Below are 21,651 nucleotides of genomic sequence, written 5' to 3' on the forward strand. Positions count from 1 at the left end.
GGATTGTGCAAAATTACTGAAATGACCAAATAGTGTTTAATAGTGCATCAAAACATTTGAAAAAATGGAATTTACGATTACAGCAGTGGTGAATGTGAACATAAACATGAAAGACAATTATGGTGAAACAAGTGCATAAACAGTTATACAGTGAGGGTGTCAATTACTGAACGTATTCAATGACGGTGCTTTTCCCCTTAGAAATACTACTTTAAGTGCACAGTGCTTAGTGAGACGACAAGAAAATATAAAGAGTAAAACGATTAAATAAAATATTTAAGAACCGAGTAGGCTTACACCCAGTACTGTTTGGCGTGCGCTGCAGATCTGCGGTGTTCATGTTTGGGTACGTGATTCTGTTTGACGTAGCAGGGGTCGTAATAATCCCACTCCATCGCCGAGGACAGCACGCCGTTGGACAGGCCGTCGCTGTCTGCTGACAGAATCCGCAGGGAAACGCCTGAGAACAAGACCACCAGCGTTCAAGACCACCAGCAAGCAACGTCCCCGTTAAGCAGCCGGACAAACGTACCCGCGCTCGCACCGAAGTCGCTGTCCAGACCCGGACCCACCGCGGAGGTGGTCGTGCGGGACGCCTCTGATGGGGCACCGGGGTACTCGCATTCCATGTGCACGGCAACAGCTGGGCTCACATCTGTAAGCATCTCATACCTACTCTGAGCAGGCGCACCGCCCTCTGCGTCCTGCTGTGAGAGGAGGAAGCACACGAAAGGATTTTAACTGGCATCTTCTACTGGTTTAAATGTCACCTCAAAGTCGAACAGGTGGAACAAGCGTCTATGGGAGGACAACAGACAACAGTTTGGTTTTTGCACTTGAGCTCTACCTGCTTATTTTCAGTTACTCGCCTCTGGGGAGTTCGGAGGAACCAGGTTCACCCTGACCTCCGCCTCTGAATCGCTGGATGAAGGGAAGACGGGCGCGCTCCTACAGCGAGCCGCTTTACTGATGCTGTACATCCGCGAGCAGGGGGGCAGGCCGGGTCTCGGGGAGATACAGGCCGCAGAAGAGGTGGCCCGGATGGTACTAGGGGCCCTGAGGGATCCGGATCCGGTCGCCCCATCCGGCCTCAGGAGCCTATACCTGTGTCCAACCTCGGCCCTCTCCCTGGATGAAGCCCTGGAAGAGGTGACGGGATGGGTCAAGACGGGCTCCGACAGAGACATGTAGGCTCTCCGAAGGTCCTGCAGCGACACCAAATCAGCGTCCGACACTCGTCCGACTCTTTGCAGCATCTCCTCCGTGTTTCCCGTCCCCAGCCTGCTCCTCCTCTTTGACAGGATCAGTAACTTGTAACCCAGGAAAAGACAGTTAAGCAGCAGCAGAATGACCACACAGGGGATCAGCAACAGGACGACCAAAGTCAAGTTGGTCACCGGGTAACCTTCCGCCAGATCGTTCGGTGTGACCTGACCTATCTGCGACATTTCATCCCAGATGAATCTGGAGAGCCAATTTCAGAGAACTGCCGATCCCAGCCGAGATCTTGCGTTGTGTCTGATGGCGCAGGTGCGTCAATCAAGGTGGATCACTCTGCGTTTCAAAGTATTCTTTGTCAAATGTCAGTATAGAGGAATGTCCGTCAGATATCAACGCAATATAAATGTCTCCCGTTGTCTGTTTACACTTCATCACGGCAAACGAATGCAGTGGGCGATAACTAAAGGATCTGACGCGACTCTGGGACTCGCACTCAGTGATCGACAGCGAGGTCGATCACAGATCGGCAGGTGCAACTTATTACGCAGAAACTTCCACCCTGTCGCTATATCTAACGGCCACTAGATGGCGGCAGATCTAGCGGCGTTTGTTGCAGAGGGAAGGAAATAAAATAGTGACAATATCACATAATAATTATGTTTGAACAGAGGCCCTTTTCTCCATCATAAATGAAGTAGTTACAATTAATAGTTCCTAGAGCCAATGTTTGGAGGGATACCTGTAAAGAGGGGTCAAAAAGAAATAAAGACACTAAAGTGGATGAGAATCCTAATGATGGTAGAAAGAAAGTCCTTCTACTCTGTAGAAGGATGGAGGGTCACGTTTAAAGGTCCCAATATGGTGACTTATGGAATTAAATACAGAGAGTTTAGAATAAAGTTAAGTACACTATTAATTTTCAATACATGAAGATCAGATTAGGTCGAACATAGATGGAGGGATGGAAGATTAAATTCATGAAAACATAAAAAGGGATGTGCTATAAACTGGGGTTCATGTGCTGTTCATTTCTTCTGGTGTGTTTATGGCTTTACGTTTTATTCAATAAAAGGCAGCCTGTTTATCCGTGTGACAGGAAAACAGATCAAATTAATGTTTTTTCATGAGTCATGCTGGCTCCATTTTGACAGGGATCCGCCAATTATTGATATTTCAACTGTGTTCTCCACACAACAACAATTGCGTCATTTGATTTTCTTTATTTTTCATGCATCAAGGTAGCAATACATCAATATTGCAGCATATATAGAAACATTACAAAGAATTCAATAGAACATTTAACAGATGAATCTCTTTTAGAGACAATGTTTTTGCATTTTGCACACAAAGAAGATCTTTGCACACAAGTACGTTTTGCTATTGTAACAAATCAATGCAAACGATCGGTCATATGAGCACCATATAACTGCTTTAAAAAATATGTTTCCATTCAGCTTTAAGTCTGTACAGACTCGAATGACACTGGTACCCTGCTGTAAGCTTGCAAGTATAACAGTACAGAGTTCCTTTTCCGCTCAAGATAAGGGCTACTGAGTCGATGCTCGTCCTCGGATACCAAAGAAGCTATTCATCATCTCTGTGCACGTCGGGTCTGCAGAACGTCCTCCCCTCACTGATCTAGGCCAGCTCCAAACACAATAAGAGGTTGTGATTGGTTGTGATGCGAGCACCTTAGGCAAAGGCTGTGTTCGTGCACCAGCAGCAAGGATGAGGCGTGGCCAGGCCCCGGCTAGCACTGGGCCAGGCTGTGCTTGATGATCTCGCGGGACTGCGGCGGGATCCTGTCTGGAAAGTTCACCTGGAACTCCACCAGCAGGTCGCCACGCTGGGATGGGCTCTTGGGCAGGGGCAGGCCCTCGCCCCGCAGGCGCCGGATGGCACCAGGCTTGATGACGTCACTGCACGGCACCGGCATCATCCGGCTGTCGAGGGTGGGAACGTTAACCGTGCAGCCACACAGAGCCTGGAGACGGAAAGGAAAGCAGGGAAATTTAGTTCTGTAGCCCAGTTATATTTAGAAGCTGTTTCATAAGTGTTTCTAACTGGCCTGAATGGGATGAATTTGGCTCGGAATAAAAAAAAAGGAAAATCAATTACACGCCTGTGTGTCAGGTTGCATAACTGATAAATATGAGGCGTCTGTCTCGCTGGGTTGTGATCTTCTTGGTTACACAACCAAAGGGTGTCACAGATGCTATAACGGTTGCTCTGTTCAGGCCGTGTGTGGGAGTGGAGGGCTTTTAGTGACTGAAAGGAGGCGCAGGAAGATGGAGGAGCTCTTTCCAAACGCCAGTCTTTGTGACTGCTGCTCTGCTAATATACGCGTGGGCGGGTCAGAACGAGAGTCAGCGCCACGGCGAGCCAAAAATCATGGCCTCTCTGCACGCCACGGAGGAGTCTGCAGCACACACAGAGACGGAGCGTCAAGTGTGAACTGTGGGGGTTGGCAAGCACGAGGCTATATTTAGCCTCGGTCTCTGCAGGGGCTGCTGAGGTAACCAAGGCGTTGGCAGGATGCTGCTGTTCTGTGCGTGGGGGTCTGTCAGCCTGCTGTAAACGGGGGGGGGGGGCTGCACTCTCTGTCCTAGTTGTGACCATCCGATTGATAGAATGTGTGGAAATTTGCCTGGTTCTCCAAACTCACCTCTTTGAGGGAGATCTTGGCCGTGTAGACGATGTTGGAGCCGTCCCTCCTGTAGTGGGGGTGCTCCTTGTCCCTGAGGATAAAGGTGATGTCGGTGGGGGTGCTGTTGGGCGTCTCGTCCCCCTCTCTGGGGAAGGTGATCCTGGTCCCTGCCCTCCAGCCTTTCTTCACCACCACGTTCAGCACCTTCTCCTCGGACCTCAAGCCGTGGCCCTCTGGGCTCAGGCGGCTGCGGGTGATCTTCACGTGCTTCGTGCAGCCGTGCATCACTTCCTCCAGGGTCACCGGCAGGTCGTGCACCACCTCTTTGCCCTGGCCCCTCCGGGGCCCGCCATCGTGGCTGGCGAACCCGTTAACATGGCTGAAGGGGAACCGCCTGAAGGGATCGTCTTCGCCATCAAAGTCTGAGCCAAAGGGGAAGTCGAAGTGGTCCGAAAAGGTGGCGTGGGGGTCGCTGTGGAAATGGTTACGGAAGACTTTGCCTTGACCAGTGCCTGAACCCCCATTTTTAAGGCCTGAAAACACAAAAGAGAACAAATATTTAAACATGTAAACCCGAAACTATAGTGAAACAATTACAAAATCCAGGAGTTCAATTTCAGTCACGTCTTTTAAGAGACCCACCTTCTTCCCCAAACTGGTCGTATATGCTCCTCTTCGTAGGGTCTGTGAGGATCTCGTACGCCTCTGCGATCTCCTTGAACTTGTCCTCTGCATCCGCATCACTGTTCTTGTCTGGGTGGAACTTTAGGGCCAACTTCCTGTAGGCCTTCTTGATCTCATCCTCGTTGGACTCAGGAGAGACGCCCAACACTTTGTAGAAGTCCTTGCCCGTGGGCTTCGTGGTCAGGCACGGCGTGTCGGGCTCAGACTTGCTGCCGTCCTGCAGAAACAGGAGGAGTCAGACATTAGACTTGCACCATCATATCATCATTCAAGAAAATCTAACCAGAGAAGAGTCTTTTTGCTCTTTTGAATACAACAGGAACAGTCGGGAGGTACAGAACACCCCCACAGATGAACTCCACAGCAGGTGGAGATGTTCTTCAAGGGTGGTCAAAAACACTGATCTCAGCCCCGTTGGTGATTAACTGCATATGCAGTAAATTTTACAAAATGCACAAGTCAGCGCGAGGGAAGGGGGAGGCATCTGTGAGGGGGGGGGGGGGGGTCAGATTTCCCCCAACGACAATGATCCGACTACAACGATTGGCTGGACGCGCAACAGTCGGCTTTGCGTTTGAACGAGATCACGGCAACAGACGCGCGATGCGACACACAAGCATAATTCATCTAAAGTTGTGGAGGCAGAGAAGTGGAAACACTCACCGCTGATGACGACGAGCCCGCGCTGTCCCCGCGGTGCATGACCCGCACTTTACATTTGACATTGACATTCTTGTGATTGACACCGAACTGGGTCCAGATGAGAACCATGGCGGAGCTGGGAGCGCTTTTCCTCTGAGGATGGGGAGGGAGGCTGCGTGTCGCTGTCCGGGCGCGCTGGTGCTGAAATGGCTGCGCACTGACTGGAGCTGCTCGCTGTCTCGGGTCTCCTCGGCTCTCCGTTAAATACCTCCACACCGGCTCCTTTACTATCCACTCACCCGCCCACACAGCGTGACAGAGCTTTCCCCGGCCCCGCCCCACCTACGTACGCACGGCAGGGGATGCCGGCGTCCAGATAGTTCCTCGGAAGGCTATTGGCTCTGGCGCGGTGATCAGCGCGGATGTTGCAGCCTCCTTCTCCATCTGGAGGCTTGTTTCCGGAGTTCTTGAAGAAAGCGGCTGAGCAGACAGTCACGACGCGGAGGAGACGGGCTATTTTCCGCAGACGCGCGCGCAGAGAACAAATAGAGATGATTGTGAACGTGCCGGGGAGCCAGACAACCTCCAGACGGATGTCCTAGAATGACTTTACGCACAGACACGTAGACCCCGACAATAAATCGGGCTAATTCAGGAGTTTACTAAACCCCCAAAGAGCACACACATCTGGCCATTCTGCGATCCTCTCATGTAGATCTGGAGCTGCGGGGATTCAAAGCGCTCAACATGATGGAAGTGATTAAATAAATCTAATTCAATTTAAGAACAGTCATGTGGGCATGGATCGAATTATGGGATGGTATGGGGGGGGGGGGGGGGGGGGGGGGTCTGTCCCCTTCGAACGGGATTTGAATCCTTGAAAACTGTCGTTTTAACCCTAAAACTGAAATTGTCTATATACCATTAAAATGATAAATGTTAGGATATGCAGTCTTTTCCTGTCCCTTTCACAAGGAATAATTTAAGCAGCACCTTCCACTCGCCCCTTCACTGGACTGTACCATTTCTGCGCCTGCTGTTCTCCTGTTGAATCTGTCAGTTTCTCAGCGAACGTGTCAAACCTTTACATTAAATATTCAGTGCCGTTATGTTTTGATCTGAGGTGAGAATGAGATGTTTGCTGGGAGGGGCTCGTGATGGGCAGACCTTTGGGTATGAGAGGTAATAAAGGATTATGAAGGATTTAAATAATTCATCAATATGTGTGCACTTATCGTTTGATGCCAATGGTATTTCAAAGTTTGGCTGTTTGACCTTTCAGTTCAAAGTATTCTCATTCGCTCCCCCAGGACTTTAGAAAAACTGTTCAAGTATTCTAAATAGATTCAAAATAGAAATGAATGTTTCCCTTCCAGTTTAACGTTAGTATGTTATGCAGTTTTTGCTCAACAGTTTGGTGTCCTGCTTATTATCCCCCATGTTTGACATAAGAGAATAGTCCTCTTCTCGGTAACTGCGGCCAGATCAACCATATCTGCCCGGATACAGCGGTGCTATTTTCTGATTGGCTGATGCGAACCTGTATATTATTTTCTGATTGGCTGGTGGGAGTTGGTCTCGTTGACTGGGGCGTGTCAAAGTCCAGTTGAACTCCACGACGCCCAGACTGAGCGTGTTCAACAGCACATTTATATACATACATATATACATACATACATATATACATACATACACATATAGGTGTAACTCGGTGGGCATTACAAAATACATTTTCATGCGTGAGAAATACCAGATGTGGCGGGCCAGAGTGTAAAAATGGTTAAAATGAGTATCGCACTGTAAATTTAATAATTATTTATCTTTTAGCATGTCACGTTTCTTTTCTTCAGAATTAGCTACCTGGCATTTAATACAATGTCAGAGGGATGTAGGCTACAGATCACAACACTGTCTGTTGGCAAACATGTATATTTTTCATATGACACCTAAAATGTAAGGATTAGAAATGTAGCTGATGACCCAGTGTGATTGATCCTGATAGGATGTGTTTCCTGAAGCAGAAAGATGAGCTAGACTGAACAAATTGCAGCATCTGTGGTGCATAAATGCGAAATAAAGGCTTCGGCATCCTTTGGATTGTGTAAGAGTCCACCCACGCAGCTCAGACAATAACCGTGAAGCCTCGCAAATCAACAGCTGGAGAGAAGGTGCAGATTCCAGTTACGCAAGAGAACCTTTTGATTTGAAATAGCTCATAATAGCACCTAAATTAAACACCATTTACAGATCCTTCACAGGTAGGAAAGGATTCTGACCAATGTGCAGCCGTGGAGACCAATAAGAGTGAGAGGATACATATATGGCTCTGCTTCCTGCAGTGACGCTTCCTGCAGCCAATCAGGGACGGAGTTTCCTGGGGATTCTCCTATCGCCCCTGCAGGAAATGGTGGACAAATTTGGTTGGAACACGGTGAGCCATGGAGCGTCATGCAGCAGTGCTATTCAGAGCTCTGGCGAGATGCTGTGAATCAGAGCCGGCTCTCACTTGGTTACCCACAGGAACAGTCTGATTCTGAGGCTGGCCTGTTTTCTGTTTCACAGATACACATGCAAATTTGGGTGCCAGTCTGTGGGATAATAATGATCATTAGTGTTTCAAGCTGTGTGATTGAGGTGACGAGTAGGCGGACAGCTCAGCTAGTCTGTGTTCCTACCAGCCCAGGAACATTTTTCTTTTCTTTCTGTCACTGATGTTCTTTTGCATAATTTAACTCGTATGCTCGTCTCAATTATGGACACCCTCAGGTTCTGGTTCATATTTAGTAAAAAAGTGTGATGTTTAAACAGATTTTTTTTTTCAACTGCTATTCCAAAGTGAAGACAATTCTGCGGTAGCATTAGCCGTTAGCATTCTGCACCCAAGTCCCGAGAAATGCATCAAATGCATTGTTGTTTTAAATCCCTTTTCGCATGCTGCCAACTGGTGAAAGTTAGATGCACCCTTAGTTCACTGTGGATTTTTGACTTGGGAAAATGAGTAGAAACTAAGCAAACACCAAAGACTGAATCCCCATTGCAAATAATGTAGCGTCGCCTCAGAGGGATCAGGGAGAAAAGACTTTGTCAATGCTAATGCAAGAAAATAGTCACAATAGTCCCTCAAGATACAACTGGATCCACAGATATTTACCACCAGAATCATGTTTATACAGCATGTGGACAGCACCACACGTATTTTTCTATTTTATAAATAAATGTTTTATGCATTTAATGCTTCAGAGGTTCAACCCCATGACTGATGTTTGGAAGGGACTCTGAATCACCCTGCTGAGTGCACAACACAGGAGGTGACACCATCCAGCCTCATCTCACACTCGTCCCACTGCCTGCATTCATCCAGCCCTGCAAAGGTCGCAGCATGAATCAACACTGTGCAACCGGCCAAAGAATAAATTCCCACACTGAGGCCATTTGGTCCCTACAGGTGTCTTCAAAAAAATGAGGCGAAAGCAGCACCGAGAAAAGTTTGATGCCTTTGGAATATTAAGTAGGAAACAGTATGAGCTGAGGACAAGCTGAGTGAGGGAACAGAACAGTCAGAACAGGCCATGTTCTCTCACAGACAGAAAAAAGAGAAGATATTTTCATTTTCTCCCGTCTCGCACTTTCTCCCCAATGTGCTGCGTCGCCCACACATGTCCAGGAGTGTGACTGTTACGTGCAGCGCCTGGCTAGACCGAAGCCTCGGTGCTCCAGAAAAGCAGACAGGCAGATGGTGATGGAGTCTCACCAAGATTTCCTCAGACAAATGCACATAAGTCAGACGGTGTTCAAAAGGTGGACCTGGGGGGGAATAAACAACACCGAGAATTGTGGATTCAATCAGTCAAAGGTTTCTGAAAAGGAGGCTGCACTTGTGATCAGTTCTCCTTCTCAGCTCAATGGCTGCCATACTTCAGTTACATCACACTGTTGCAAGATTTCAACACAACAGCGGATGGAAATAACATAAAAATACATGTTTGCTTCAGTTTGGGTTTCTAGGGCTTCTCTTCTTAGCAAGTGCTGCCACCTGCTGTTCAGACTGAGCAAGTTTAATCACACAGCCGGTATAGTTACACACTCACAGAGGTAAAAAGCTCCTGTCTGCTGCCCAGTGGACCCTCAGTCAGCCCCCCCCCCAGCTGAGACATCCTGGCTGCTGCTGCTCTGAGGCCTTATTTAATTGTCTAGTAGATTCTCCTCTGGTGGGGGGAGAGGCGGCCTGCAGAAGGCCCGGATCTCACAGGAAATTAGGAGGAAGATGAGAGTCGACAGGCAGAAAGGCCGCGTGCAGGCAGGTAACACGAGCTGGGGGGGATGTCATGGCATATGAGACACCCCCCCGCAACCAGCTGCAACAAGTCGCCACACCAAAAGGAGCAGAAGTCAAAGAACAAAGCTGAGACCACAGACTAATCAGCTGAGCGCGGGATGACGTCATGACCCCACCCAGCGGAGGGGCTGTTTCTCCCCACTAGGTGACGCCAAAGATCTGACTAGACCCAAAATGTTGAAAGAGCCATATTGGACCAAAAGTAACAAAAAACAAATCTGTCTGGAGCCACAAAAAATTAAAAGCCTTATAATAAAGGGAACACGTGCTGTAAGTGTCGATATTAGTTATAATAGTCTCCTATCAAAATGATAAGTGGGCTACAGATGCATAATGAGCATTCATGATTAAATGTTTGTTTTCCCCGCAGCGCATCCTGGAGAGAATGACGCACCACGTGACTCCTCTGCTGTACGATGGTGCTTCTAGTTTAACTTCCAAATGATTCGGTCCAAGAACTGTTGAATCAGCATTGGAAAACGTCAAGAATGTTTTTGAAAAAGCTCCGGGGAGCCACTAGGGCGGCGCTAAAGAGCCGCGGCTTGCCGACCCACTGCAGCCATCTGAAGCTGCTGTCCTGCAGCTTTGAGGCCAGAACAGCATCTTTACCTGAGAACAGGAGGTTTTCTTCCCTGTTTTATGGTGGAACCGTGAAGACAGAACGTGTCACAGCAGGACCCGAAGCAGAAGCCTTCATGTTAGCGACGAAATTTAGCAAAAGCCGATATTCCATCGATTCGATTTGTGCAGTTTGTGAGCAGAGACGTGAACTCAAAATCAATAAAGTGGCAACGAAAGCAAAAGCAGCAAAACGTTCATCGATCCGTCAAACAATTTCGACTTTAACATTTGAAAATTTAGTCGCAATTTAGCAAAAGAATCGAAGACGTAGATCGATTTTTAAAAAAAAATTAGCTGCTAATCATCTGCGCTGCTGCTTTGCTCTGGCAAATATAACTTCGTCACCTTCTGCCATCGCTCCTCTTCCTCAGCTATTCACAAAGAGAAATGTTTTCCTCCCTGAGGGGGAAACTCGTCAGTCAGAGAAACGGGAGCTAAAATTGAAACCTGGCTGCCAGTTTGTCTCGTCGCTTCCCCCTCTTTCGGATTTGTGCTTCTTTTTGAAGAAGTGATCAAGGCAGCGCTCCAGCACCTCTCCCCGACGCTCCCACCGACACCCGCGGTCACGGTTCTCCCTCTGAACCTCTTGATCTCTCAGATTTGTCGGCAGGCTGTTTTCTTCAGTGCAAGAACTCTCAGGAAGTGACTGAACACAACCTTCCTCTGTTTAAATATAGTTTTGCACAGTTGTGAACTAGGCTGTGGCTGTCATCAGCTTTTAAACGCACATGCAGGGCCAGGCTGGTAGAATGACCTCAGGGAGCGTCGTGTGGCCCCCTGCCATTCATCATTTGCACCACTAATGTGTACGTTTGGAAGGACCACCTCTGAAAATGGTTCAAATCCGCCCCCACCTTCCTTCAACACCAACACGGTGATAGTTGCGATTCCAACTTTCTCAACTTAACATAAATCCCATCATAGAAAGTTGTGTTCTTACCTTGCGACTTGAAGCATAATTCAATTCCTCTCCACTGATTGAGGTCTCGCAGATTTAGCAACGCAATCTTGATTTAATAAAGTTTGTTCTTGCCAATAATAAAGGGTAAAGACACACTCGGTTCTATTCTGGAAAACCTCACAAAGGCCAAAGTCTGACTGTTCATCTGAAAAGCTAATCAAGGAAAAAAGGCTTCTTATTAGACGTGTCTTGTTCGAGCTAAACAATAGTATAGCGGGGGGGGGGGGGGGGGTTGTGGGTGATGTTTTTTATGTATTTGAATGGTTAAAGAAAGAATTGTTTCGAATGTTTTTTTTCAGTAAAGTTCAAATCCCCTTTATTTTTGCCATCTTTGTGACAAAAAAGGGAAAACAAAGAACAAATGATGGAAAGAGACATTTAAAATAGGCACTGGTTTCTCCATCTTCTCTAGGAGGGGTAAAAAAAAGATTACAATTGATGACAATATACAGCTAGTTCCTTGCTGAAAATGTAGGAAACTTTCATACGATGTGATGTTCCACAAGCTAACTCTTCAGAGAGAGAGAAAAACATGATCTTATTATCGATTCCTACATCCTCCTGCCACTAAAACAGCGATTATGATTATTAAATATGTCAGCTGTCACGTAGCTCATTAATATGTCCCACGTAATGGCATAAAATGGCCTCATGTTCAACAAACATAACTTATGACAATTAGCATGATTAGCTGGAGCTGCTAGGAACAGCATGACACCAGACGAGTGATCCACAAACACACACAGTACAAATCTTGTGGTTGCGTATGGCGGCAAAACTGTACAGATCCACACGCACGCGTGTGTGCGAACACACACTCGCGCACATGTTCACACGCCCGCACACAGACGCTTGCTGCGTGTTTACAGCGCGTCTCCGCTGTGTTGAGTGCTGAACTCCTGGAAGTCCTCGGGGATGGTGTCTGTGGGAGAGAAAGTCAGCCGGGTCACGCCTGATCACGGATCTGTTTGGACGCGCGCTTTCGCCGCTTCCTCACCATTGCAGCGGTACTTCAAGTTGGACCAGATGATGTTCTCCTGGGAGAAGCAGAAAACGCCGAGTCGTCCTCCTCTCATGGTCGTGTCGATGATGACTCCAGAGTCTGCCACCAGCTCTGTTCCCTCATAAAACCGGGCCCTGAACGCAACACAAGGTGCAGTCACGCCTGCCTCTTATATCTGAGGGCACATATTTGAGCTGGTTTTGTCCCACCTGATGTACCCGACCTGCGGGCGGTGCTGCAGGTACCAGCGGTAGGACACCTTGTCCTTCCAGCCCACGTTCCTGGGGTCCTTCCACAGCAGGCGGACCTGGTCGTTGGTGTCCCCCGTGTGCCACAGCGAGTTCCTCAGGTGCTCCCCAGGGCCGGTTGTAGACTTCACAGCCTGGCGACCAGCACAACAAAGTGAAGAGAAAGATGGGAACGATCGGCGGGCGTAGGTCACGTGACCCGCTCTCCCACCTTCAGCTGGATGCCGGGCTCGGCCACGGCTCTGAAGGGCGTGGCCTGCCAGTAGGTCTGCTCGGTCTGCTTCCACATCACCACGTAGAACGAGGACGAGTCCTGGTAGCCGAAGATGAAGCCGGCGTAGTCGTCATCGGTCACCGTATTGACGTGAAACGTGCCCTCAAAGTCCACGCCGCTGAAAGCCGTGTAACCTGAGCGGGGAGCGGAGCGAGCATCCGTCAAGCTCGGGCGGTTTAATGACATTTTATTGAGCGGAAATTCGTCTCACCGACAGCCAGCCCCGGGTCACTGTTCATCGTCTGAACGATCTCCATCCCCTGCGTAATAAAGAGAGCGGCTTTAATGAGAAAGCACCTCCACTCAAACATCTAGTTTAGTGTTGTTATTTATCTCCTTCGAATCCAGGAGAGAATCGGCTGTTTATGTGCTAAACGCTCAGTTAGGTCCAGCAACTGGTCATTAACCGGGTCTGCCTGCTGCTGGGAGCCCGGCCGCTTGTTTGTAATGGACTTTTCTGCTCTGAAGCTCAGTGAGGCAGCAGAATCAGGAGCTAATTTACTGCCCCCCCTTCCCCCCATAGACGAAAAGGAACCTCACCTGGTTCAAAACCACCCAGTTGGGGTCAATCTGAGCGTCGCCTTCAGGGTCCAGAACCACCGTTTGATAGGCTCTGAAGTCAGTCAGGGTGACCTCGGCGTTCTCGGGGCAGCTGTCGATCCGGTCGATCACCTTGTCCTGGTCGAAGTCCGACTCACAGATGTCCCCGACGCCGTCATCTGAGGGACAGGAAACGTGAGGTCAGGGAGGAGAACGCCTCAGTGAAAAGGTCTGAAGCGTCTGAAGGAAACTGATGAAACGGGCGGAACCGCAGAGCTCCGCATCCCAAAATGTGCCAGCTGTTCTTATTCCAGCAGGAAAAGCTGAATTATTCATTCAGGTTGCGATCGTCTGTGCTTAAATGGGACGTTTGTAGCCGTGTTAGCACGTCTCCTCCTGATAAGAGAGAGACTCAGACTCACTGTTGTCGTCAGTCTGGTCAGGGTTCGGAACCAGCCGGCAGTTGTCTGGTCCTGGCGGCAGAATGTCAGGGATGCCGTCGTCGTCATCGTCGTCATCGCACTCGTCACCCAGGCCGTCTTTGTCGGTGTCCTGCTGCGAGCTGTTGATCACCAGTGGGCAGTTGTCCTTGGTATCCTGGTGACCGTCGCCATCGCTACAGGGCGACAATGACAGAGGTCAGGGGTCGAGCGGTGGTGGTGGCAGCGGTGTGTGTGTCTGTGCATGTGTGTGTGCGCGTTTATGTGTGTGCGCGCGCGCGTGTGTGTCGGGAAGCTTTTACCTGTCCTGGTTTGTGTCGCAGGAGTCTCCCACCAGGTCATTGTCAATATCCGACTGAAACATGAGTCCGATTATTAGGAGTTATTAATGAGCGGCTTTAATCCTTCTAAACATCCATCCATCCATCCATCCATCCATCCATCCATCCATCCATCCGTCCATCCATCCATCCGTCCGTCCGTCCATCCATCCATCCATCCATCCATGCATCCATCCATCCATCCATGCATCCATCCATCCATCCATCCATGCATCCATCCATCCATGCATCCATCCATCCATCCATCCATGCATCCATCCATCCATCCATCCATCCATCCATCCATGCATCCACCCATCCATCCATCCATCCATCCATCCATCCATCCATCCATCCATCCATGCATCCATCCATCCATCCATCCATCCATCCATCCATCCATGCATCCATCCATCCATCCACCCATCCATCCATCCATCCAACATCCATCCATCCATGCATCCATCCACCCACCCAGTCATCCATCCATCCATCCATCCATCCATCCATCCATCCATCCATCCATCCATCCATTCATCCATCCATCCATCCATCCATCCATCCATCCATCCATCCATCCATCCATCCATCCAGTCATCCATCCATCCATCCATCCATCCAGTCATCCATCCATCCATCCACCCATCCATCCACCCATCCATCCATCCATCCATCCATCCATCCATCCATCCACCCACTCTGACTCACCTGGTTTGGGTTGGGGATATCAGGGCAGCTGTCGCAGGCGTCTCCTACTCCGTCTCCGTCCCGGTCCAGTTGGTCTCGGTTCTGGACGCGCTGACAATTGTCCAGGATGTTCTTCCGGCCTGTTTTCCAGAGAAAGAGCGCAGGTTGTCAGTCAGGCTGCAGCCTGAAAACGTCTCACACAGTGATTATCTTTCAGTATTAAAAATTAGTGAATTCACTAATTCAGTTATTATGAATTGGATGCGCGTAAATCATTTTGTCATTCTAAATTAAAGCCGTGACATTCAGGTGATCCACAGAAATGAATAAGTCAAAATTTTCTAATAAATCCGCATGCAAATTGCTAAACATTAAACCTCCGAATCAATAATGAAACTATAATTGGTTGTGGGAACGGTCATCTGCAGCCGTTTTAAAATGTCAGCCTGTCATTTAGCGCCAAGTGGCAGCAATTTTTCACTGTTTACCGCAGCTGCGATTCTGCATCGACCTATAATGAAATCATGGCTAAATTTGGCTGCTGACAGAAATGATTGATACGCAATAGGAAGGACCGAGACACCCGGACTGTAAAACCTGAGACATTTCATTTAAACAGGATGATCTTGGGAATAAAGAACTAAAAGTACGCCGTTCTTTTATCTTGGCCACTAGGCGGCGCTGTTGTATTTCATTTGAGTGAGCTCGGCCATTTTTGTAAATTCCTTGCAGCAGCAGCAGCACAAACACATAAAGGTCACCCAGCAGAGATAAGGAAAACCAACTTGTTTGCTGCGGGGGCTTCTCAGGTGTAATCATACCAGCGCTGGATCAAAGTTGGTGTTTTGGCTGGAGGGTCAGACCACCTCTGGACGTTACTTTCTGGTTCTCATGCGTCACCAGGCTTGTAAAAGCAACCCTGCTGCCACACACACACACATATCTTCTCTATTTCTAAGGGGGGGAGGTTTGAGATTTTCCTCCGTGTCCAGCGCAGGTAGACGGCCGGGCTCCTACCGTCTCCGTCCATGTCGTCGTCGCAGGAGTCCCCTTTGCCGTCGCCGTCGGTGTCCCTCTGGTCGGGGTTCTCTACCAGGCGACAGTTGTCGCAGGCGTCGCCGTGGGTGTCCTTGTCGCTGTTCTTCTGGTCCAAGTTAGGCTTCAACCAGCAGTTGTCCTGAGATGCAAAAAGGAAACCACGTAAAGCTGAAACACCTCCCCTCAGCTGATTTGTCCGAGTGCTCCGTGGATGTTCTCAGATCCACCGACCCGCTCGTTTGGTATACTGTCTCCATCTGCATCCTCGTCACAGGTGTCCCCCTGCCCGTCCCTGTCGGCGTCCTCTTGACCAGAGTTCGGCACGTAGACGCAGTTATCCTAGGGAGAAGATGCCACAGAGTGAAGCAGACGCCTGAAACCCACCCGTCTGTCAACCTCACCACGTGGTTTTCTCACCTTTTTACAGCTGGGATCTTTGCACTTCAGCTTCTCGTCAGGGTAGCCGTCGATGTCCGTGTCCTTCCCACACAGGTATCCATTACCGGCCCAGCCAATTCCACACTGAGGAGACAGGAGAGGCCCTCAGGAACTCTGATGAACACTGAGGGGCCAGAGTTTAAACTCGAAACAGGAAGTGATACCTGGCAAGTGATAGAGCCGTCCCTCTCTGTGATGCACTGGGCGTTGGCGCTGCAGGGGTTGGTCAGACCGTTCCCGCAGCTGATCTCCGGCTTGCATCCCTTCACCTGATCTCCAGTGAAGCCCGTCTTGCAACTGCCACAGTGGTACGAGCCCTGCGCAGGAACGAGACCCTTCAGCGAAACAGCAAAAGCGCCTCCAGGAGGGGGAAAAAAGGCTCCTAAAATAGGTCTCGTACCACCGAGTTGTGACACATCGAATTACTGGCGCAGCCGCCGTTGTCGGGCCGGTTGCACTCGTCGACGTCGTCGCAGATCTGAATTCAAAAAGATGAAATCAGCTAAAAATGTTCTGGTCTCGCACTCACACACACACACACACACACACACACACACACACACACACACACACACACACACACACACACACACACACACACACACCCAGGCTACTTAGCCAGTCCTTTTAGCAAGGCTGTTTCTGATGTTTATACTTCACAGAAACGACTCTAAACATCTCACAATGTTTTATTTCCATCAATGTTCCAGCCCAGAAGGTTTCCTCAATACTTTAGAAGTATAAATGTACACAGACAGATTGTTTTCTGCTGTAATCATCTCATGACATCTTCAGATGGTTTCGTTTGAGTGGGTAAATACACACAACAGGAACTCTTTTCCATGTGGTATTTACATTCCCTTGCATGCATCAGAACTCCGAAGAATTTGTTTGGTCCTTATTTACCTGTTTGTTGGTCTGGGCGAACACGACCCCCACCCCTTCCACCGGCAGGCCGGTGTAGCCCAGCGGACAGGCCTCGCAGCGGTACCCCGGCGCCGTGTTGACGCACTTCACTCCAGGGAAGCAGGGGTTAAACTGGCACTGCGGGGAGGACAGGCAACATGCACACGCTTCAAACCTTGTTTACAATCTTTAAAAGGAGGGGAGAACATCTGTTTTACCTATTTAGTTTAATTGAATTCAGTTCAACTTTATTTATACTGCAGCTGTCACAATCAGAGGCGCGTGCAGGGAGGAACGACGGGAAGCAAAAACAAATCAATGATGAATGCGTCCCTTTTCTGCACACATCCAGATGCTATATGTTGAATACATACGAGGTGGAAGCTGTCAACACCATACAGCTTAATACTCTCCAGCTGCTGTACAGAAACAGCCCTTCTGCCAACACTGCCATTAAAGTACATCTGGATTCACATGTGCGTAGCTGTGAACAGCAGCGTACCTTTTTTTCGAGGGATGCCTCCGGAATACCGTCCTTACCTCGTCCACATCGTCGCAGTTGAATCCGTCCCCAGTGTAGCCGTCAGGACACGGTCCACACTCGACGCCCTCGGCCGTCTCTATGCACATGTCCTCACGGAAGCAGATGCCAGGCACACACCTTGGCTTCACCACCTCGGTGCCTCCCAGACCTTTGGGAAGACGGACCGTGGTTTAATTCATTAATTTTAGCTGAGCTCCAGTTTCATTTGCGAGGGACACGGCTGTGAGCTAATCGTACCGCAGGCCTGGCACTCTGAGATGGTGTTTCTGAGAAATGACGTCTCTTTGACCTGACAGAAACAGTCAGACATACCAAGTTTATGAGCAGGAATAAAGTGGCCTCAGTGCAGCCGCTTGTTAGGGCTTACCTGCTGGATGAGGACGTCTTTTAGCTCATTTACCACTTTTGTTAGCTCCAGCATTTGGTTGGACAGCTGCTTCGTGTTGACCCCTAAGAGAAAGGGACTGTTATTTGCTGAGGTGGGGCGGAGGTGGCTGCCTGCTCTCAGTTCCCCCTGACAAACATTGACTGTTGTTTTCCACCAGCTGGGAATGTTTTCCTGGGAAACATTTTCAGGCGGTCCATTCCCGAGTCAGGATCTTACCCAGGGTTTGGACAGAGTCTCTTTGTTGGAAGTGACAGCCTTGTAATGAAGCCACATTCTCGAAGGAGTCCCCGACCACCAGCTTCAGCTCGTCCAAACTGTCCTGTTGGGATCAGACATCAAGCATCTGCTCTCACATCCATCTCTGTGTGAACAGACCGGGAGTCGGAGGTCACCTGGTCTCTGGTTTGCATGGTCTTGAGCTCCACCAAACCGTAGCCGGCAGGCAAACCCTGGAAGGCAGCAGGAAGGTCCCTGACCGTCTCCACCAGCCTGCAGTCCAGATGCAGCTCCACCCCACCCGGGCCCTGCTGCTGCATCCCCTTCAGGTGGAACAACAGTCGGTGCTGCTGGCCGTCTGCCAGCACCAGGTTGTTGAAGGTTACGGAGCTCATCCTCTTGTCGCTTCGCAGGTAGCGTAAAACAGCTGTGAGGGGAGGGTAACAGAGAACAGCGGTAACAGAGTCATGAAAAGGCTTTGCAGATGTGACTTGTGCAGATAACAATCAAAATATTGGTTCAATCGGGAAAATACAAATCAAGAAATCTCCCTTGATGCAGGACAGAACAGATGAGGCTGCCAGGAAAAGTCCTCTGGAATGGGCAAACGCAGGCCCTTTGTTCTGATTAGCAGCTAAATTGTTAGTAAAAACATGTGCTGATTGTGAAATCTGCTGAAGAAACTGCCTCAGTATTTATGTAAAGCTATTAGCATACATGGTAAACAGGCGTTCAGGTCAGTGCAGGAACCTTCTGTTCCCAAAACAAACAACAGCCCATGAACTCATAAGATTAAAACTGTGGGCTAAGTATAAAATGCAGTGATGGGTTTGAGAGGCTCAGCGTGCCTGGCCTTTCTTACCCTTTTCTCTTTACACAAAGTCATTTCAGTCAATATAGGGGGAATAAGGATCTGTGTAAATTTAAATACACCGGGGGATCTCCCATGTTTGCCCACCTCGATTGAGCTTCCCCATCACGGTGAACTCGAAGTACTTGCTGTTGTCCCTGGGGTTGTACAGGCCAAACACAGAGGTCCCGGTCTTGGGCTGCAACTTGAAGGAGGTCAGGATGAAGGCCTCGTTCACTCCCTGCTCCACCAGGCCGCCCTGCAGGAGGTCTGGCAGGCAGTCAGGCGAGGTAATCAGATCATACACTGTTGATGAAAAAGAGAGGCACAATTTGGGAACAGGATGCAATGATATGAAGATTTCCAGAACTCTGGCGTAAACACCCCCAGAGCGGACAGGCTGACCCGTGTGTCATGCAATGTTCTACGGGTGAGTCAGAGCAAAGATGAGAGGTGCTTGTTGTCGTCATTTGTTGCGTGCTAGCTAGCATGTACGCCGCTCCTATCGCTCCTGCTCGGTGGAAGTGAAACATCGGTCGGTGCGACTCCCAGCCAGCTTCTGTCTTTAAAGCAGACAGGAGAGGCCATGAGAGGACACTCTGCAGACGTCTCGTCCACCATCTGCTCACATCATGAATACACAAGTACCCTGAAATCGGTCTGAGAGGCCCGCTGTCGTGAGGGTGCAGGATTGCTCCCAAATGTTCAGAGATTGCCTTTTGTCAGAGATTCCCAGACGCGATCCCCAGATGAGATCTCTCCGGCTTTTATTTACCGTCCTTCCCCACATTCCCTCGTGGTTTGTATCAGTAGGTTTTGGATTCTGGTGTGAATTACAGACATTTCACTTCTTTTTGGTCCTTTAAATAAGTGAAACAATACAGGATCGGACGGAACAAATGAACTCCCATAAATGCTTTATGGTTTTTATTTAACTGTAAGACAAGAGCAACCCTGAAATACTGTGCTCACTGATCTCCCGAGGCCTTTGTGGGGGTCAGGGTCGTTTTACACGCGAGATCCTGAGAAAATGCCTCATTTCAACCCCTGGTTAACCTCAGATTTCAAGCTCCATAAAACCGGTTCAGCTGCGAGCCATGAAGTAATCCAGCATCCTGTCCAGAATATAAATCCGTCACACATACAAACGGTCAGTATTCTTCATCTCCACTCTGATGTGGGGCCAGTGATTTACTGCGGCGTTGTGGTCAGAGGTACCCGGTCAGCCATTAGCAATGATGAATGAATCACATCATCAGCATCAGCAGGTAGTTAACATAAACACTGAAGTCACCGCTCCAAAACAGCCGCGAGGACTGAAGCCCATCATTTATTCTGCTCGTATTCTCCATCCAATAAATGCAGTGTTTCCTGCCTTTCTCGTCCTCCTCCTTAAGGCTAAACTATAGTCACTTCCACAGATAGTTCAGGCGTAACCTGCACATCTCACATAGTCACACCTCATTTGGAGTCAGGTTTGCAGAGTCGGCTTCTGCAAAGGCATAAATATCAAACAATAATCCTTTATGGAGACGGTTTGTTTAAAAGTGAGGAGGCCACTATGCAGATTTTAATGCCAGAAAACAAAGCTTGAGTTAAGCAGCTGCAGAACCGGTGCGAGGAAAAGATGGATGCTTAATTATCAGACGGCTTTATGGGGAATAAAGCGCACATGAAAGATTTGCCATTAATCACTGACTGATTAGAAATAGCAGCGGCTCTGCATGTCGTCTGCAGCTCTGCCGTTTGTGCCCTTGAACAGTTTGTGTGAGCGAGCGAGTGTCAGAGAGAGAGAGAGAGAGACGGAGAGCATGAGTGACTTGCAGCCGGCTCATCTGTGATTATTCCCATGTGTGCGACCCAACTGAGAGTTTGTTTGAATTAATATGAGCCAGAACTCCCCCCCCACCCCCCCAACGGCGGAATAATCAACAGATCAAACTGAAACCAAGGTGACTTTGTTCCCGCGGCGCGACGCTCTTCCCTCCTGTCACAAACACAGAAAAATGGATCCGACTTGCTGACTCCTTGGCTGGGACATTTAGCATTGTTTTTATTATCTCGGAGTATCAGACACGGCGTATAATCCCGAGTTCTTCCAGGCCGCATTACTCTCTTTGCCAGAGTCTGCTCCATCCATTATGCACTGAACTCATGGATGCTGTGGTAAAATACTCACCGGTGGAGCCATTAAATCTCTCTGACAGCTAATGAAAATGGAGGATTACATCACAGCCAGTCCAATGAAACGAAGAGCACGTTCCTGTAGTGGGGAAGCTCACAGCTGGAAAGATTTTGTCCCATCACCTTTTACAGCAAACCCAAAGTGATCATCAGAGTCGCTGTTAGGGACTTCGCAGGTATGACACTCACCTAACACCTGGGCTTCCACGTCCAAGCATAAAAGCAGCTGCAGGGCCACAACCAGGGCTGTCCACACACCCATGTTCGCCTTCCTTGGCTGGTCCCAGTTCAGAGGTTTCTTGTCCTATCGGGGTCAGACGCACTGGCGGCTTCCAGTGTGAAGGTGTCTCCTGTGAGTGGTGCGTTTGAGTATCAGCAGCGAGACATGCCGGTCCACCTCGCAGGAGTCACTTTTGTGCGTGTGAATGTGAAGATTGCAGGAGTCTCACTGAGGGAGGAGCAT

General features: G+C 49.1%; 3 protein-coding genes across 5 annotated transcripts; all 3 read right to left on the reverse strand.

Moving 5' to 3' along the window:
• Positions 1–13: 13 nt before the first annotated feature.
• Positions 14–1,772, reverse strand: hwa (huluwa). Of its 3 annotated transcripts, none has more exons than XM_057018748.1 (3): positions 870–1,772; positions 545–707; positions 14–460 (listed from the first exon to the last, which is right to left on the reverse strand). In XM_057018748.1, the coding sequence occupies exons 1-3, from the start codon at positions 1,446–1,448 to the stop codon at positions 294–296; spliced, it is 909 nt and encodes a 302-aa protein (XP_056874728.1). In that variant the 5' UTR covers positions 1,449–1,772; the 3' UTR covers positions 14–293. The 3 variants fall into 3 exon arrangements, with proteins under 3 accessions (XP_056874728.1, XP_056874725.1, XP_056874727.1); XM_057018745.1 differs by having other exon boundaries at positions 533–707; positions 870–1,768; XM_057018747.1 differs by having other exon boundaries at positions 533–704; positions 870–1,767.
• Positions 1,773–2,425: 653 nt separating this feature from the next.
• Positions 2,426–5,465, reverse strand: zgc:122979 (uncharacterized protein LOC641576 homolog). The gene is made up of 4 exons (XM_057018743.1): positions 5,216–5,465; positions 4,511–4,769; positions 3,887–4,401; positions 2,426–3,205 (listed from the first exon to the last, which is right to left on the reverse strand). The coding sequence occupies exons 1-4, from the start codon at positions 5,321–5,323 to the stop codon at positions 2,972–2,974; spliced, it is 1,116 nt and encodes a 371-aa protein (XP_056874723.1). The 5' UTR covers positions 5,324–5,465; the 3' UTR covers positions 2,426–2,971.
• A 5,935-nt stretch (positions 5,466–11,400) lies between these two features.
• thbs4b (thrombospondin 4b) lies at positions 11,401–21,651 on the reverse strand. Its single transcript, XM_057019286.1, has 22 exons — positions 21,378–21,651; positions 19,113–19,310; positions 18,331–18,581; positions 18,155–18,257; positions 17,918–18,000; positions 17,788–17,839; positions 17,547–17,698; positions 17,007–17,144; positions 16,501–16,578; positions 16,265–16,417; positions 16,080–16,184; positions 15,894–16,001; positions 15,642–15,801; positions 14,646–14,764; positions 13,920–13,972; positions 13,600–13,793; positions 13,178–13,356; positions 12,849–12,897; positions 12,575–12,771; positions 12,325–12,497; positions 12,110–12,249; positions 11,401–12,034 (listed from the first exon to the last, which is right to left on the reverse strand). The coding sequence occupies exons 1-22, from the start codon at positions 21,448–21,450 to the stop codon at positions 11,976–11,978; spliced, it is 2,817 nt and encodes a 938-aa protein (XP_056875266.1). The 5' UTR covers positions 21,451–21,651; the 3' UTR covers positions 11,401–11,975.

The sequence above is a fragment of the Takifugu flavidus genome, chromosome 20, assembly GCF_003711565.1.
Source record: "Takifugu flavidus isolate HTHZ2018 chromosome 20, ASM371156v2, whole genome shotgun sequence".
NCBI classification, from domain to species: domain Eukaryota; kingdom Metazoa; phylum Chordata; class Actinopteri; order Tetraodontiformes; family Tetraodontidae; genus Takifugu; species Takifugu flavidus.

Coding starts and splice junctions, on each gene's coding strand:
- thbs4b (XM_057019286.1), bottom strand. CDS start 21,450: ATGGGTGTGTGGACAGCCCTGGTTGTGGCCCTGCAGCTGCTTTTATGC. Junction 18,258..18,330: donor CCATGCAAACCAGAGACCAG/GTGACCTCCGAC, acceptor TGATCCCAACAG/GACAGTTTGGACGAGCTGAA. Junction 13,973..14,645: donor ATATCCCCAACCCAAACCAG/GTGAGTCAGAGT, acceptor CTCATGTTTCAG/TCGGATATTGACAATGACCT.
- zgc:122979 (XM_057018743.1), bottom strand. CDS start 5,323: ATGGTTCTCATCTGGACCCAGTTCGGTGTCAATCACAAGAATGTCAAT. Junction 4,770..5,215: donor CGGGCTCGTCGTCATCAGCG/GTGAGTGTTTCC, acceptor CTGTTTCTGCAG/GACGGCAGCAAGTCTGAGCC. Junction 4,402..4,510: donor CGACCAGTTTGGGGAAGAAG/GTGGGTCTCTTA, acceptor TTGTGTTTTCAG/GCCTTAAAAATGGGGGTTCA.
- hwa (XM_057018745.1), bottom strand. CDS start 1,448: ATGTCGCAGATAGGTCAGGTCACACCGAACGATCTGGCGGAAGGTTAC. Junction 708..869: donor TTCCTCCGAACTCCCCAGAG/GCGAGTAACTGA, acceptor CTCCTCTCACAG/CAGGACGCAGAGGGCGGTGC. Junction 461..532: donor CGACTTCGGTGCGAGCGCGG/GTACGTTTGTCC, acceptor TCTTGTTCTCAG/GCGTTTCCCTGCGGATTCTG.